Source organism: Petaurus breviceps, unplaced genomic scaffold (assembly GCF_028583685.1).
Source record: "Petaurus breviceps papuanus isolate PSGF00001 unplaced genomic scaffold, PetGlider_PUasm1.0 91133, whole genome shotgun sequence".
Lineage (NCBI taxonomy): Eukaryota > Metazoa > Chordata > Mammalia > Diprotodontia > Petauridae > Petaurus > Petaurus breviceps.
The window spans coordinates 99,459,102-99,474,002 of record NW_027187419.1 but is presented as its reverse complement, the minus strand read 5'-3'; the positions used below and the strand labels follow the sequence as shown (position 1 = coordinate 99,474,002).

Genomic DNA, 14,901 nt, shown 5'->3' with positions numbered 1-14,901 from the left:
AAGATCTAGGTATAAAGGGTGATACTGTAAGCAGTCTCGGAAAACAAGGAATAGTTTACCTGTCAGATTTGTGGAGAGGGAAAGACTTTATGACTAAACAAGAATTAGAGAACATTATAAAATGTAAAATGGATAATTTTGACTACATGAAATTGAAAAGCTTCTGTATAAACAAAGCCAATGTAACCAAGATTAAGAGGAAGGTAGGAAGTTGGGAAAGAATCTTTACAACCTATGTCTCTGAAAAAGGACTCATTTCTAAAATATACAGAGAATTGAGGCAAATTTATAAGAATACAAGTCATTCCCCAATTGATAAATGGTCAAAGGATATGAACAGGCAGTTTTCAGAGAAAGAAATTAAAACTATCTATAAGCACATGAAGAAATGCTCTAATTCACTATTGATTAGAGAAATGCAAATCAAAACATCTCTGAGGTACCACATCTCAGCAGTCAGATTGGCTAAGATGACAAAACAGGAAAATGACAAATTGGAACACTAATGCATTGCTGGTGGAGTTGTGAACTGAAACAGCCTTTCTGGAGAGCAATCTGGAATTATGCCCAAAGGGCTATGAATACTTTCATATCCTTTGATCCAGCAATACCACTCCTAAGGTGATATCCCAAAGAGATCATAGAAGTGGGAGGAAGACCCATATGTACAAAAGTTTTTATAGCAGCTCCTTTTGTGGTGGCAAAAAATTGGAAATTAAGGAGGTCCCCATCAATTGGGGAATGGCTGAACAAGTTGTGGTATGTGCATGTTATGGAATACTATTGTAGTATAAGAAACGAGGAGCAGATGGACTTCAAATTTTCCTGAAGAGGCATATACTAACTGATGCTGAGTGAGAAGAGTAGAACCAGGAGAAATTTGTACACAATTACAGACACAACCGTATGTGTGATGACCAACTTTGATAGACTAGACTCTTCTCAGCAATGCAGTGATATAAGTCAATCCCAAAAGACTCATGATGGAGAGAAATGTGTGCATCCAGAGAAAGAACTAGAAAGAACTGAGTTTATATCCAGATGGAAGCAAAATACCTGATCTTTTTCCTTTTCTTGTTTGGTTTTATGTCCTCTTTACCATTTTTCATTCCATCTGATACAATCCATCTTTATAACCTGACTAATGTATAATGTGAAAGTATTTACAAATCCTATACTTGACTATATGCCGCCATGGGGGGTGGGGAGGGAGGGGGACAAAATGGGAAACTCAAGGAATTGTGGAGGTGAATCATGTAAACTAAAAGGAAACAAACAAATTAATTAAAAAATAATTTTAAAAAATGAAAGCAACATGTTGCCAGTGTCACTATTTGGGAGGAAAACTTATAACTGCCTCTGAAGAACTGAAGATGAATAACACACAGAAGGCAACAGAGAGATGCATGGTGGGTGTAACCAGGCTGCAACATACAACCATTGAGGAATTCTGAAGAACAGGAGTAACGGACTGCATTAAAGAATTGTATGACAGAGAGAAAAGAAGTGTGGTCACATGGCTAGAGTGAGGGATGACAACATACAGAGTCCTCTACTGGTACCCTTGAGATGTTTGGAGAAAGTGAAGAAGGTCTCCAGCAAGGTGGCCACCCAATTTGGTGGTGAGGTTACCCTACAGTGGTAATCCTTTGGGGAGATTAGAGACAAGAGTGACACAGGATGAGCAAGCATGGCTGGACTGCAATCTGTACCCCTGGAGGGACCTTCCCAATCAATGAGCTCACAACTCCATTTGAGTATCTGAGAAAAAGATACCTACATATGTTGGCTAATGACCTATTAAGGAATGAGCAGAAAGAACATGCAACCCAAGTAAGAGCACCTTGCAAACTAGCCAATTACAACTGCAACAAATTATCTGGAATAGCTAATGGTAATCCTACGGATAATTCTTCTGTTGAGAATGTAATTGAGGTATACAACAAAAGGGAAATGGACCAAAACTCTTCGTGCTTTTCTGAATGATTCCAAGTCCTGCTGATTGGACAAATGGGTTGTTAAGCTCCAAATCTGGGGATTCTGGGACTTAAATTGATTAACTGGGTGACGTGACTCAGATACACACATATACTTTATGATTGCTATAAATTCAACACTTGCAGTAAAGTATATGAATAATTTCTGCAAAAGAACCTAATTAGCTGAATTAATACAGACCCTATTCTCCTGTCACTCCTAAATTGTCCTGCCCACCAAGAATGTCTCCATTGTCCTTCAGGTCACTTGAAATTGTCATTAATCAGGGATTATGACATTCTAGAATTTATAGTTATATCACATGAAGAATAGTGATTTTTAAAAGATGGTTTTAGGGAAACCGGTTAGATTTCTGAGTGGTTCTGTCTAGAAGCAACCTCCTTCATGACTTCAAAACTGCAACCACTATAAACAATTAAAATCCTCCCAAGGCAAACTTCAAAGAAAAACTGCTTGACTCAAGAAAAGTGAGTAAGCAAAAAAAGTGTCAACGTAATGAATAAATATTTGGGGAGGGGGAAGAAAATGTCATGGTGGGTCTTGTATTTTCCCTTTTTTGGCATAAGTAATTCTATTTGTCTACATGTAATGGTAATGTAATTTGAATTTGAGGATCTCTTTGTGTTGGCAAAGGTAGGAGGTACTTAGCACTTAGTAACTGATCAAGCCTCTGTTGTTATTCCATATTTGTTATTCCATAACAAATCAAAGCAAAACAGCCACAGAAAATGAAGGTACAGCATTCACATTATTACAACAGAAGGTATGAACTCTTGTCTCCTGTTGCTGACATAATAGGAAGGGGTTGGCTGAAACAGGAAGTAGCTAATGCTGTGTATATAAGAAAAGCCCCACAGAGGCATAGTCAGAATTTCTTTGGACCAGTATCTGGTGGCAGAGCAGCTACAGAAGAGAGAATTAAGAACTGAGACAGAATTTCCTGAGAATTTGTGGTGGTGGAACTTCTTCTGAACAGGAGCCCAGGAGCCCAGAAGCCAGGAGCCCCGGAACCCAGGAGCCCAGGAGCCCCCTCTTCCCAGGCTGGATAAGGTGATTCTGATTTTTGAACAAGCTGCAGAAGACTGAGGAAGCATGACCAGGATGCAGGTACTTTGTCTTTTTGTGGCTTGGTTGAGCCTTGAATTCCAGGGAGCAGAAATTGTGAAGGATGTGAGATGGACTGGACCCTGTGAACTTCAGTGTGGAGCAGGACCTACCCAGAGAGCTGGACAAGGAACTGGGAGCTGTCTGCCATTGAACCCAGGTGATAGTTTGGTGAATTCAGGTAGGAGATGGGACCACAGAAGGGAAACCATGAAAGCAGAAAGCCTGCCCCAAGTCAAGATGAAAAGTCCTCTCCATGGGTACTGAGTAATGATGAAATTGTAGTTTACTAGTGACCTAGGGGTGGAGGGTTTGTGTATGATACTTAGTAATTGATTGCTGAATAAGTGACTGATTGAGTTAATCAAGTGTGCCCCATGAGTGGAAGATTTTGAATAAGTGACTGATTGAGTTAACTTACTTGCCCCAAGAGTGGAAGATTTTGACTATTGTACTTTGAGATGATTGTTCTTTGTTCTAAATATTGTGACCACTTTGGTGAAAACTATGTGGCCATTTTAATGATAAACTGTTGTAAATACTACATTGTGATTTTCTGTGATAAGTTGTAATAATGTGAATGCTGTACCTTGATTTTCTGTGGCTGTTTTGCTTTGATTTGTTATGGAACAGAGTGTTCACTATACTGTGTAATCAGAACCTTAAAAGCTATTCACAGTAGCATTCTTCTGGAAAGCTGCTTGTGCATGGCATTACACTCCATTTAACTCAGATGTGAGGAGATGTGTTCTCAGACCTGACATTGTTACAGCTATGCTCTACTTCCCCTCTTACTGTGAAGTAACCCCTCTGAGGTTTTGCAGATGCTGCCACAAAGAGACCTCAGTTTCACGTGGTCCATTAGACATCAAACCTTACTCCCTCCACCACCACCCCCAGTTTAGCCATTTATGGCTAAGGCCAATCCCATCATGTACTTCCATGCTGCTGTCAATAATGAGTTCCTATTCCAAGTTAATTTTGAGTTATTTTCAGACAAGTTTCCAAAGACAGCAGAAACTGTAGAGAAGGGATTTGGTTACAAGGGATTCTGCTTTCACAAATCATTCCTGGGTCCATGTGCCAGCATATTGACTTCACATACCATAACTGCACTGGAAGTTTTTCATCAGTTCTAATCCTAGTGAATAGCTAGGAATGCTTTTGCAGGTTGGTGGAGAGTGAGGCGGCAGCACCATGAAGGCCTTGGGCACGCTGAGAGAGTATAAGGTAGTTGGACACTGTCTGCCTACTCCCAAGAATCCAGTGGTGCCTCTTTATCAGATGTGGATCTTTGTTCTTAATCATGTTGTAGCAAAGTCCCATTTCTGGTACTTTATTTCCCAGATGAAAAAGATGAAGAAGCCTTCTGGAGAAATTGTATACTGTGGACAGGTCTTCTAACAGTCCCCTCTTAGAGTGAAAGACTTTGGCATCTGGCTGCGCTGCAATTCCAGGAGGGGGATCCATAACATATACAGGGAATACAGGGACCTGATCATTGCTGGTGTTGTCACTCAGTACTACCAAGATATGGGAGTCTGTCACCAGGTCGGGCCCACTTCCTCCAGGTCATGAAAGTGAAAGAAATTCCTGCCAGCAAGTGCCACTAGCCTGTAGTCAAGCAGCTTCACGACTCCAAAATCAAGTTCCCTCTACTGCACAGAGTTCTGTGTCCCCAGCACAAGTTATGCCTTCGATGAAGAGGCCCAACCTTCTAAGTGCATAGATAAGAAGGTACCTGTTCTATTTGATCTGTTTAAATAAATTTCTCAATTGGAAACAAACAAAAAATAATAGTTAGGAACCCAGAATTAACTTCCTTTCCACAAAAAAATGTATTTGGAGGCAAAGCAGTGCTTCAACACCCCAAAACAACAAAATTAAACATAACCAAAAAATGATGAAGCCCCAAAGATTATACCAGATGGGATGTGATCAGTCAGTATGTCATTTTCCAAGAAAAAAAAGAAGAAAGAAAAAAGACTACAGATAACCAGTCTTTTGGTACAAAATCTAAGAGGGATAGGAGAAGCACCAGGAAATAGAAAAGACAAGAAAAAAGTAAAAGTGGAGAGATGGGAGAAAAGAATACATAGAGCAAATACCAAACTCACACCGCTCCCCCCCCCCATAGTAAGCGAGTGGAATACTAGACTATTTGAGTGGTGGCGATTGGTATCAAAACAACTTACTGACCACACAACTGTGAGTCCTTGAATATTGTGAAATAAACCCACTTACTCAATTTAGCAGGCAAGATTTGCCCCAAGTTTTATTCAGCAGTTGCCCAGCTGAGGAAAACCACTTTATGAGGTGGTTTTTTTCCCCCTCTTAATAGATGAAGAATTATGTATACAATAGTAAAGAGGAAGAAAAATCTTAATGTATTTTTTTTAAAGTTCAGGATATTGCCTAGGTTCAGATATTTCCCCAATTTCTGAATTTAAGAATCTTGCCACGTAAAATGAAGAAGGGCATAAAATGTAAAGGTTACCTAAAAGGTTGCTTAGATGAGATTGGCTTTAACAGATAGACAAGCCTCTTCCTAGGAATGAGAACATACAATTTGTCGAAAAAGGGAGAGGGAGAAAAGGTACTAAGGCAACAGAAAAAGGACAATTTAAAACAGATATCCTTAAACTAAGCTGATTTCTGGATTTCCAAAGGATGGATATTAATAGGGAAAGTTGAAATGGAGCAAGTTTCAGCAGAGCAACTATCTCCTTTGAAATATCTTATTATAACATATTGGTACAGAAATAGACTTTCTAGTGTTTCTAAATTTCAACTTTTTAAAAAATCAGAAAGTTGTATTTAAAATGCAACCATAGTAACCTTATTTTAAATATTACTTTTTTATCTTCCAAATTAAGGAAAGGCATTTTCCATCATTTTCCATCTAGATTCTATGAAGAAAATTTTATTTTTCCCCTTTCAAGCAATGGTTGACCCCAATTTTAGAATAAAAACAATATGATTTTTTTTCTGTAGCAAAATGTTAAGAGTTCTGTATTCCTATACTTTTCTAAGCATATGTTTTCATGTGTGCTGGTTATCTTTTTTTTCCCCTTATCTTAGTTAGACTTTTCAGGTTTGCCTGAACCTACCTCCCTAATCTGACCTTTTATGTGTCTGAGTGAGATGTGGTGGAAACACCACTGGTTTGAAAGCCAGCAGAGTTACTAGTTCCAGCCCTATCAACCAGTCACAGGGCCCCAATTAGGAAAGTCCCTCTGGGCCCCAGTTTCCTTATCTTTAAAGTAAGAGAATTATCAGAATAGATCACCCTTTTGTGTCATAGATACCTTTGGTAGACTGGTGAAATCTATGGATCCCTTCTCAGAATAATGTTTTTAAGCTAAAATATATGGGATGCCAAAGTAAAACAATTGTAGTAAAATGGTTATCAAAATATTTTTAAAAACAAATTCATGTTCCTCAGGTTAAGAACTAGAGGCTGACTTTGCTAACTAAATTTGTTGACAACTTTAATAGTTATCTCACACAATAACTCTATAATAATTCTACTGCTACTTTGAACCTGGAAAAATGAAGAAGTTTAATAACTTCACAAGTAAGGTTCCCTCTGGAAGAATCTTCAACCATAAATCTTTAACAACACTGTAACACATCCTCTGGGTTACTTCCCCCAACTTACACTTGCAAGTTGAGTCCCAAGAGGGTAGTTGCTACCTTAGGTTCTAGGAGTACTCTGTGGGGCTGTATTCCTATCACTGAGGCTCATGTAAGTCCTTACCAGTGTGCTTCCCATTAATAACAGACACAATTAGCTTTTAGCATTTACTAAGATGCCATAGCACAGAGTATATATAAAACATCCCCTCCCCTCACTCCATCCCACCCCGTAAACCTCTTCCACAAATACACATGGCAGCCATGGAAAGAGTAGCCTGACTCCTGATTGCTGACAATCATGTTTCTCGAATCCATTTTCAAGGCTGGGTGACTGTCTCACTGTACCTGTAATCTATCAGGAGAGTGTGTGTGTCTGTTCCCTCTCTCTTCTCTGCTCCAGTAGTTCTCATGAGATGGAAGATGGGAGATAGGGAAGGGAAAATCCCTTCCTCCTCTTTGAGGCCCCTTGGTATAGACTCAGAAGTCTCCTCCACAGTTGCCTTGGAACTTTGAAACTCAGAAACTCATCCATTTAAAAGCAAATCTGCTCATCAGCCAATTCAGCTATTCTCTTCCTGACCTAATCAGTGAAGCGGTCATACTTCATTAAAGGACCAGGTCATAGATGTACCCACCTTGTTTATACATCAAAATCTCATCATGTACCACCACATCAACTAATAGAGACTCTCTCCCTTCTGCTACTATTTCTAGTTCTAGAAAAACAAAGGTCTTGGTTTAAAAATGAGAGGAAGTGCAGGATACTTAAAAAATACAGGGTAATAATGTTAAATTATGAAAAAATGCAGTATTTACTTATTGGGTAACTTATTTATAATATAAGAACATAATTATAATGTATAATAGGCTATGATAGAAGCTATAACTTATTTTAACACTTCAACAAGCTAAGATTTTGTCAGGGGGTATTTCTTCTATTGATAACCTACATACCCCTCCTGTAACTTAGTAGATGGTCTTTGACAGTTTCTGGTGACAAAAAAATCAATCACTCTGTAGTCAACCTAGTAACCATCCTCCTTGAACTTTGCTAGGCTAGTCCTCAGGCAATAACATAGTCCAGTCTATCACTGGGTCCATATCTGAAGCTTTTCTATCTCAGTAGAATCAACCAGATAGTATAGTCTGCTAAAAGAATATAATAAATTTCTCGAAGGCAAGATCTGTTTGCTTTTGTCTTTGTATCTTTAGCACCTAACAGAGGCATTTTATAATTGCTTGTTGAATGAATAAATGAATGCTGACATAAACCTTTGAGAATCTATGGTCACCTCCATGCCAATCAGAGTAGGACTTCAGTTGAAGAAAATGAATGGATTGAAAATAGAGCTATACAAGTTTAAACATTAAATCATTCAAATGTTTTTAAACAATTCAATATTTTTCATTCAAGACAAATAAAAACATATTCAAAATACCTTCAGGGCCAATTACTTCTAGCATTCTTGGAGCCTGAAAAAAAATTACAAAAAGAGCTCGTTAATAAATCACCAGTTGGTTGCTAACCATAATGTTAATGTATACAATTCAATTACACAAAGTGCACTTAATGAGAACCAGTAAATGTATGTCAAAGAAACATAAAACTTTCCAAATGCTATAAAATGCCTGGCTTTACTTGCAAAAAAAATTTTTTCACAATACATCCTAAACAACAGAGAAAATGCAAACTGACATCTCATTATAAGCACTTAACACAGCAAATACTTGGTCATGGCAAAATGGACTATGGGAATGATCTCTTTCATATGGAATCTATATTGAATGTTCATCATCTTTGTACTTAGGAAGAGAAAATGTCACACATTCTTAAAAAGAGATAGAAAATTATATTAAGCATTTAAATACAGGGAAAATCTGAAACTAAGTTCCTCAGGTAAACTTGTAAGTACTAACCAAATCAGGCATGTGTATTGTATACAATATAATAGAATGGATACATGGATTAGATATTTACACTATAAAGTAGGTGAAAATGGGCAGAACTCTTTTACAATAGATATTTGATTACAAAATACTTGAAATTAGGACAATAAGCTTTATAAAAGCAGTTTCTCATACAAAAGTAATATGCAACATTATAACTGCAATTTAAATGACTAAAACAGAGGGAAAAAAATCAGAATAAACTGTGGTGTCCTGAGCTAGCATTTCACTGCCAACTACAACTCTCCTCACTGATGCATTGTGGTAACCTATCTGTCCCCATCCTCTTACTTTCATAGACAGAGAAGTTTAGTATAATGAGCACATTTGAATCTTTTTTTTTGGGGGGGGGCGTTGTGACTTATCTTGCAGTGCCCCAGAATTATGCCAGTTATCAAACTATTATAAATGTGGAGATTGGGACAAATCTGCACTGACCCCGAGGCATGTCCTAGAAGTTGTTTTTCTAAACCATGATAAGTCTGTTTTGTTGTCACTTGAATATCATGGCTCAGTAAGGATTTGGACTAGCTTAGTAACTGAAACCTTACTGCTGACAGACCTTTATATATATATATATATATATATATATATATATATATATATATATACACACACACACACACATACATACATACACATATATATGTACATATATGTATATGTATATATACACACATATATACATATACACATACACATATATCATATATAATGTATATACATATATACACACATATTCATACACATATATGAAATTAAGATGAATTATAGTGCCATCTGTTATTCTTATCTCACCCTGGGTAAGGTATTGGATGGTAAAAACTAGAAATCTCACTCCTGTTCCAGCATGGTGGGGCCTACAAAATTTTAAGTGCTACGAATGCTTTCTATGATATTTGACCTCTATAGTTTTGTTAGTTGGGTCAGTTAGGTGGTGAAGTGGATAGAGTTCTGGGAGTCAGGAGGAGCTGAGTTCAAATTTGGCCTCAGACACTTCATGTGACTGTGGGCCAGTCACTTAACTGTTTGTCTCACTTTCATCATCTGTAAAATGAAAATGAACCAGAAAAGGAAAAAGCAAATCACTCCAGTATCTTTGCCAAGGAAATTCCAAATGAGGTCATGAAGAGTCAAACATGACTGAAAATGACTAAATAAAAAATAGTTTTACGTCCCTTTACATGTATAAAGTCATTGCTTTGCCTTATCGAGTTCTGTATTGCCAAGTTCTATCGTTTTATAATCTGAGGAAAGTAAATGAATCAACATTGCTTGCTAAAGATTATATATACATTTACATAAAACTATGTTAGCAAATAATAAATAAATGGGTGTATGGGGTGTTAAGGGAAGGCTAGCCCCTCTGATGTCCAACCAGTCACCCAACTCTTACCTGTGGCTCCAAGAAGCTACAGCATAGACTAAGGCCACATCCAGGTAAAACTGTCTCTGCAGATGGGTTAAACCAGGTTGAGGGTAACTGACAGGCCTCAAACCCATCAGAGAGTTAGGGGAGTGTCTACCCCCATGTATGTGAAGACTTCCCCTAGCAGAATGAGTGGATGAGAATAATCTGTTCCAATGGCCATAGAGGTGGCTGAAGGAGGTCATGTAGAATGCTTAGAGCTTAGTCAGACATCAAAGACGTCAAGGACATCCACCGTATCCATGGCCAGTCATCCTATCTTTTGTCCTGTCACTAGATTTTGATGACTCAGGAAGAGAGAGGGAGGTTGATGACTTTGTGCAACTCTGACTCACTTAAATCTAATTCACACACAAATCATCACCCCATGATGTCATTGGTTCTCTTTGAAAATGAAGGACAAACAATAATATTAATAAATAAGATTTTGTTGGGGTCATTAAAATACTGGAAGTTTATTCTCTCCTGCCCTACATAACCAGAGTTGGTATTTCACATACAATACAGAATACCAGGCAGAAAAAAACCCTCATAAACAATTTGATAAGACCTTTGATTTCTCATTTGAAAGAACAATCCAAGACCATTCTCTGGTACTTGTCAGATAATTGTCATGTGTTACATAAGTGCTGATTCTTGCTATTTGTTTTTACTCTAAAATCAACCAAAATATTCTTTCCTTCTTTTCTCAATATTAACTTCTTAAATATGGGACTTAGATGGTAACATATTAACTGACCTCATGGATAAAGACCCAATATATACCCTTTCTTGGTCACCTTAAATAAATCAGGAAAGATTATTGTTCTACACTATCATTACTCTCAGCCTGTTACTATGCTCAGAGATCTCACAGATCTGTAAATGGAGATATTAGGTAAGTACAGGTAATATCTTGTTCTCAATCATCATCCTAGAACCCACTAGAACTAGAATCTATAACATGTCACAGATGAGACTTTTCTTAAGGAAAAAGAAAAGAAGAGAAGCCATTTTTGCAACTGCCACAATCTGGACATGAATTTGGAGCACTATAGCATCCCAATCCTGTTTCCAGCTGACTGGAAAGAATATTCTTTAATAAATCACCTTTGGGCTTGTAAGTCTTAAGCATGGTTTTTATTTTTCCCTCTCAAGTAGGAGCACTTAGATTACCATATAATCACTCATTTGGACAGAGATTTGATGACAAATGAAAGAAATTAAATAGGTAGGAGAAACTGATCAAGTCTCTTATTCATTTAAAAAAATTTCAGTGAACATTCACCCCAATTGCTGCAGTGAATGACTAATTTAGCCAGGCATCACCACCAACAAACCATACAAAAAAAAACTGAAGCAGATATACTGAATTCTTGATACTTCACTATTTCAATGTGAAGTTATGCTTGTAAGAGTTTTGTTGCATACTACAATGGTGAGGTAAGGAACCTTCAGTATTTTTTTCAACAAAGACAATTTCTCTTCTTAGCAGTCTCCCAGGTAGGTTTTTCCACCTACAACCTCGTATTTAAAGCACTCATTGTCTATAGGATCCTCCTTGTTTTGCTTTGGGAGTTATTTTAGGAATAGTGTTGATTTTAACTTTCATCCAGGCACACATACTTTAGATTAATGCCATGGTACAATTAAACTTAATCAAGCTATTTCTTTATTGAATCAGAGAGATGCACTCATCAACAGACCCCACCTCTAGATTGGAGGGCATTTGAATAGTTTGAGAAGCAAAAAAAGAACATGCAGAGAATTTTACAATGTACAATCAAGCCATGAACTGTGAGAGTTACTTCTGCCATAAACATTCCAGTTGATTTCATGGAGAACTTCACTGAAGTTATGCTTTAATCAGCCAACATTTACAAATACCTACCATGCAAGGTATAGTAGTAGTAGGTGTTGAATATTCCATCAAATCTATCCCATAGAACCTGGTCTTAAGGAGCTTATTGTTTAAAAAGGGCAAAGACCCATATGCAGTGATGTAGCAATGATACAGAGGATAAAGTGATAAGACACAAAGGAAGGAGCTAAGCAAAGTGCTGTGAAAAAATCTAAGTTATCATCACTCTCAAGTGGTAGGGCAACTACACAGAGCAATCTTACAGGGGAAGCTTCATTGAAGAGGCAGCTGAATGGGACCTTTAAGAAAGGAAAGGATTTCAACAGACAGAAAATAGGTAGGAATCAGGCCTGGGGCCAGCACAGCAGAGCAAAAAAACAGGAGAGGGCAGGAAAATAACTGGGAGGAAGGAAAAGTCTAGTTCGTCTGGAATATAGAATGTATAAAGGGAAACAGTATGAGATAAGGGAAGGGAAAGGGAATAAGCATTTACGAAGAGCCTACTATATGTCAGGTACTGTGCTAAGCACTTTTTGAAAATATTATCTCATTTGATCTTCATGAGAACTCCAGTAGGTGTTGATATTATTCCCATTTTACAGTTGAGGAAACTAAGGCAAAGAGAGGCTAAATGATTTGCCCAAGGTCAAACAGCTAGTAAGTGTCTGAGGCCGAATTTGAATTCAGGTGTCCCTGACTCCAGGTCCCCTTAGCTGGTGTAAGGTATATAAGGTAAGTATATATACAGCCATACAGTAGGCTGTAGCCAGGGTGTGAGAACCTCAAAAGCCAAAGACAGGTATTTATGTTTTCTGTAGGTCCAAGGTGTCAAGCCCCCATTACTCTCAGAACCAGATTCAAATGTAATTGGGAAATATTTAACAAAATAAATAAACATGCAGTAGAATATAGATAATGCTAATATGTGTTTTTCTAAGTCATTCAGTCCATAGGAATCCTTAAGTATGGTTTGGTGGCCCTCTTTGTATTTGAATGAAACACTACTGCTATAGGCAAGAGGAAGACATGGAAGGTTTTTCAACGGAAGAGTATTTGATCAGTTCAAGAGAGGATTATAAAGGGTAGAGAGCAGATTTACAATAATCTAAAATTGAAACGATGACAGTCTTGCCTTGGAGATCAAGGAGGTAAGTCTGACCTCATAGATATTATTAAGACTTAACAGAATGAAACCCACAGCTGTAATCTGGCTTTGGCTGTGGTGCAGTTTACTAAAGTTTACTCAAAAGAAGCAGTATATGTAAAGTTAGTTGTGTGTGTAGCACTGCATATTAAGAAGTATAGTCACGTGAGGAAAACCAGGAAGCAAAGGGGAGAAGCATGGTAGAGAGTATTGGAGTAAAGATCAATAAAGTCAGAACAGCAGGAGCAACAGTCATCATAATATACTACTGACCACTGGTCAGAGGAAATAAAGGAAGAGTTTGGGAAACTGGTCACAAACTCAGCCCAGAGGCTTGATATAAAAATGACGGAGGGTTAAATTATCTAGACATCTGCTAGAACTATATTCAAATTTATTGATTTTATTATTTAATTATAATTTATCCTTACAAAAAAAGTGAATGAATCACTAAGGAAAATTGCTATTCTGAATCTGATTCTCAACAAGGAAGAATTGGCTGCTAGAATGGAAATAATAAGTTTGAAAGAATAATCACTCCAAGGAAGTCATTCCAATAAATAAAGAAAGGAGAAATTTGTTTAAAGAGAATGATATGGATTCCCTAGGAAATTATCGACCAATAATGGAAAAGGAATACAAAAACATGGGATTGTCCTCTCAGGAATGCTAAGATTCAGAATGCTGAGGATGTCAAGGAAAGTCAAGAATGAAGAGGTGTTTTTACAAAAATGTGGCTGGACTAGTGAAAAGAGGAGGCTCAAAGAAGGCATGGGACTGCTGTTGGAGGTGGGTAGGGTAATGACAAGAGAAGAGAGAAGGCAGAGCTGGAGGGGGCAGCAGTGGCAGAGTGGGTGCTTTGCTCGGGAGTCATAAGGACTTGGGTTCAAATTCAACCTTGGATGTTTACTAGAGATGTGACCCTGAGCAAATCACTTAAATTTTCTATGTCTGTTTCCTCATTTACAAAATAAATCGGATTTGTCGGTTTCTAGGTCCCATCCAGCCCCAAATCTATGATTCTAACAATTCTTATTTTATTTCTGATTTCTCAGCCCAAAATAAAAAATACCCATGGGAAGAACTTATTTATACCAGGATAAGGAGAGTAGGAAAGAACTCAGTGTTCCTAGATGAGTTCAGAGCTCAAGTGAACTTCATCCTAGGGAGCTGAAAAGTGGAAGATATGATCAGTGGCCATGGTCAATGATTTCTGAAAATGATGGGGAAATAGAGAAGGACTAGAAAGGGCAAATGTGCCAGTTTAGGAAGAAAAATACAGTCTGAAAACTCTTCTAGGCCAATAAGCCTGACTTAGATTCCTGCTAAATTCTAGAATATATTGTTAAAGGGATAGTGAATGAGCCAAAGAGCATTTATTAAGTACCTTCCATCCACCAGGTACTGTGCTTCATGCTGGGGATAGAAAGAAAGAAAAGAAAACCTGCCCCTGCCCTCAGGGAGCTCATAGTCTGGGGGGGTGGGGGTGGAGAGGAGTTTGAATAAGTCAAACAAAAGCAAACAACAATGTGCAAACAAGCTACATACAGGATAAACTAAATAATTGGCAGGAGGAAGGCACAAGAATCAAGCAAGGCTTCATGAGGGTGGGATTTTAGTTGAGGCTTGAAGGAAGCTAGGGAAGCCAGGAGACAGAGATGAGGAAGGAGAGAATTTTAGACGTGGCAGATAGCCAGAGAAAATGCCTGGAGCTGGGAGCCCGGGGGTTTTGTCTGAGGAGCAGTAAGGAAGCTGTGTGTGTGTGTGTGTGTGTGTGTGTGTGTGTGTGTGTGTGTGTGT

General features: G+C 38.0%; 1 protein-coding gene across 4 annotated transcripts in view; it reads right to left on the bottom strand.

Annotated features, from left to right (window-relative positions):
• Positions 1-14,901, bottom strand: part of ERICH2 (glutamate rich 2) — a 107,957-nt gene that overhangs the window by 59,677 nt on the left and 33,379 nt on the right. For all 4 annotated transcript variants that reach the window (XM_069080682.1, XM_069080680.1, XM_069080681.1 and 1 more), the window contains one exon: positions 8,181-8,214. In XM_069080682.1, coding sequence (XP_068936783.1) covers positions 8,181-8,205 — 25 coding nt within the window. In that variant the 5' untranslated portion in view covers positions 8,206-8,214. The remainder of the gene's footprint in view (positions 1-8,180; positions 8,215-14,901) is intronic.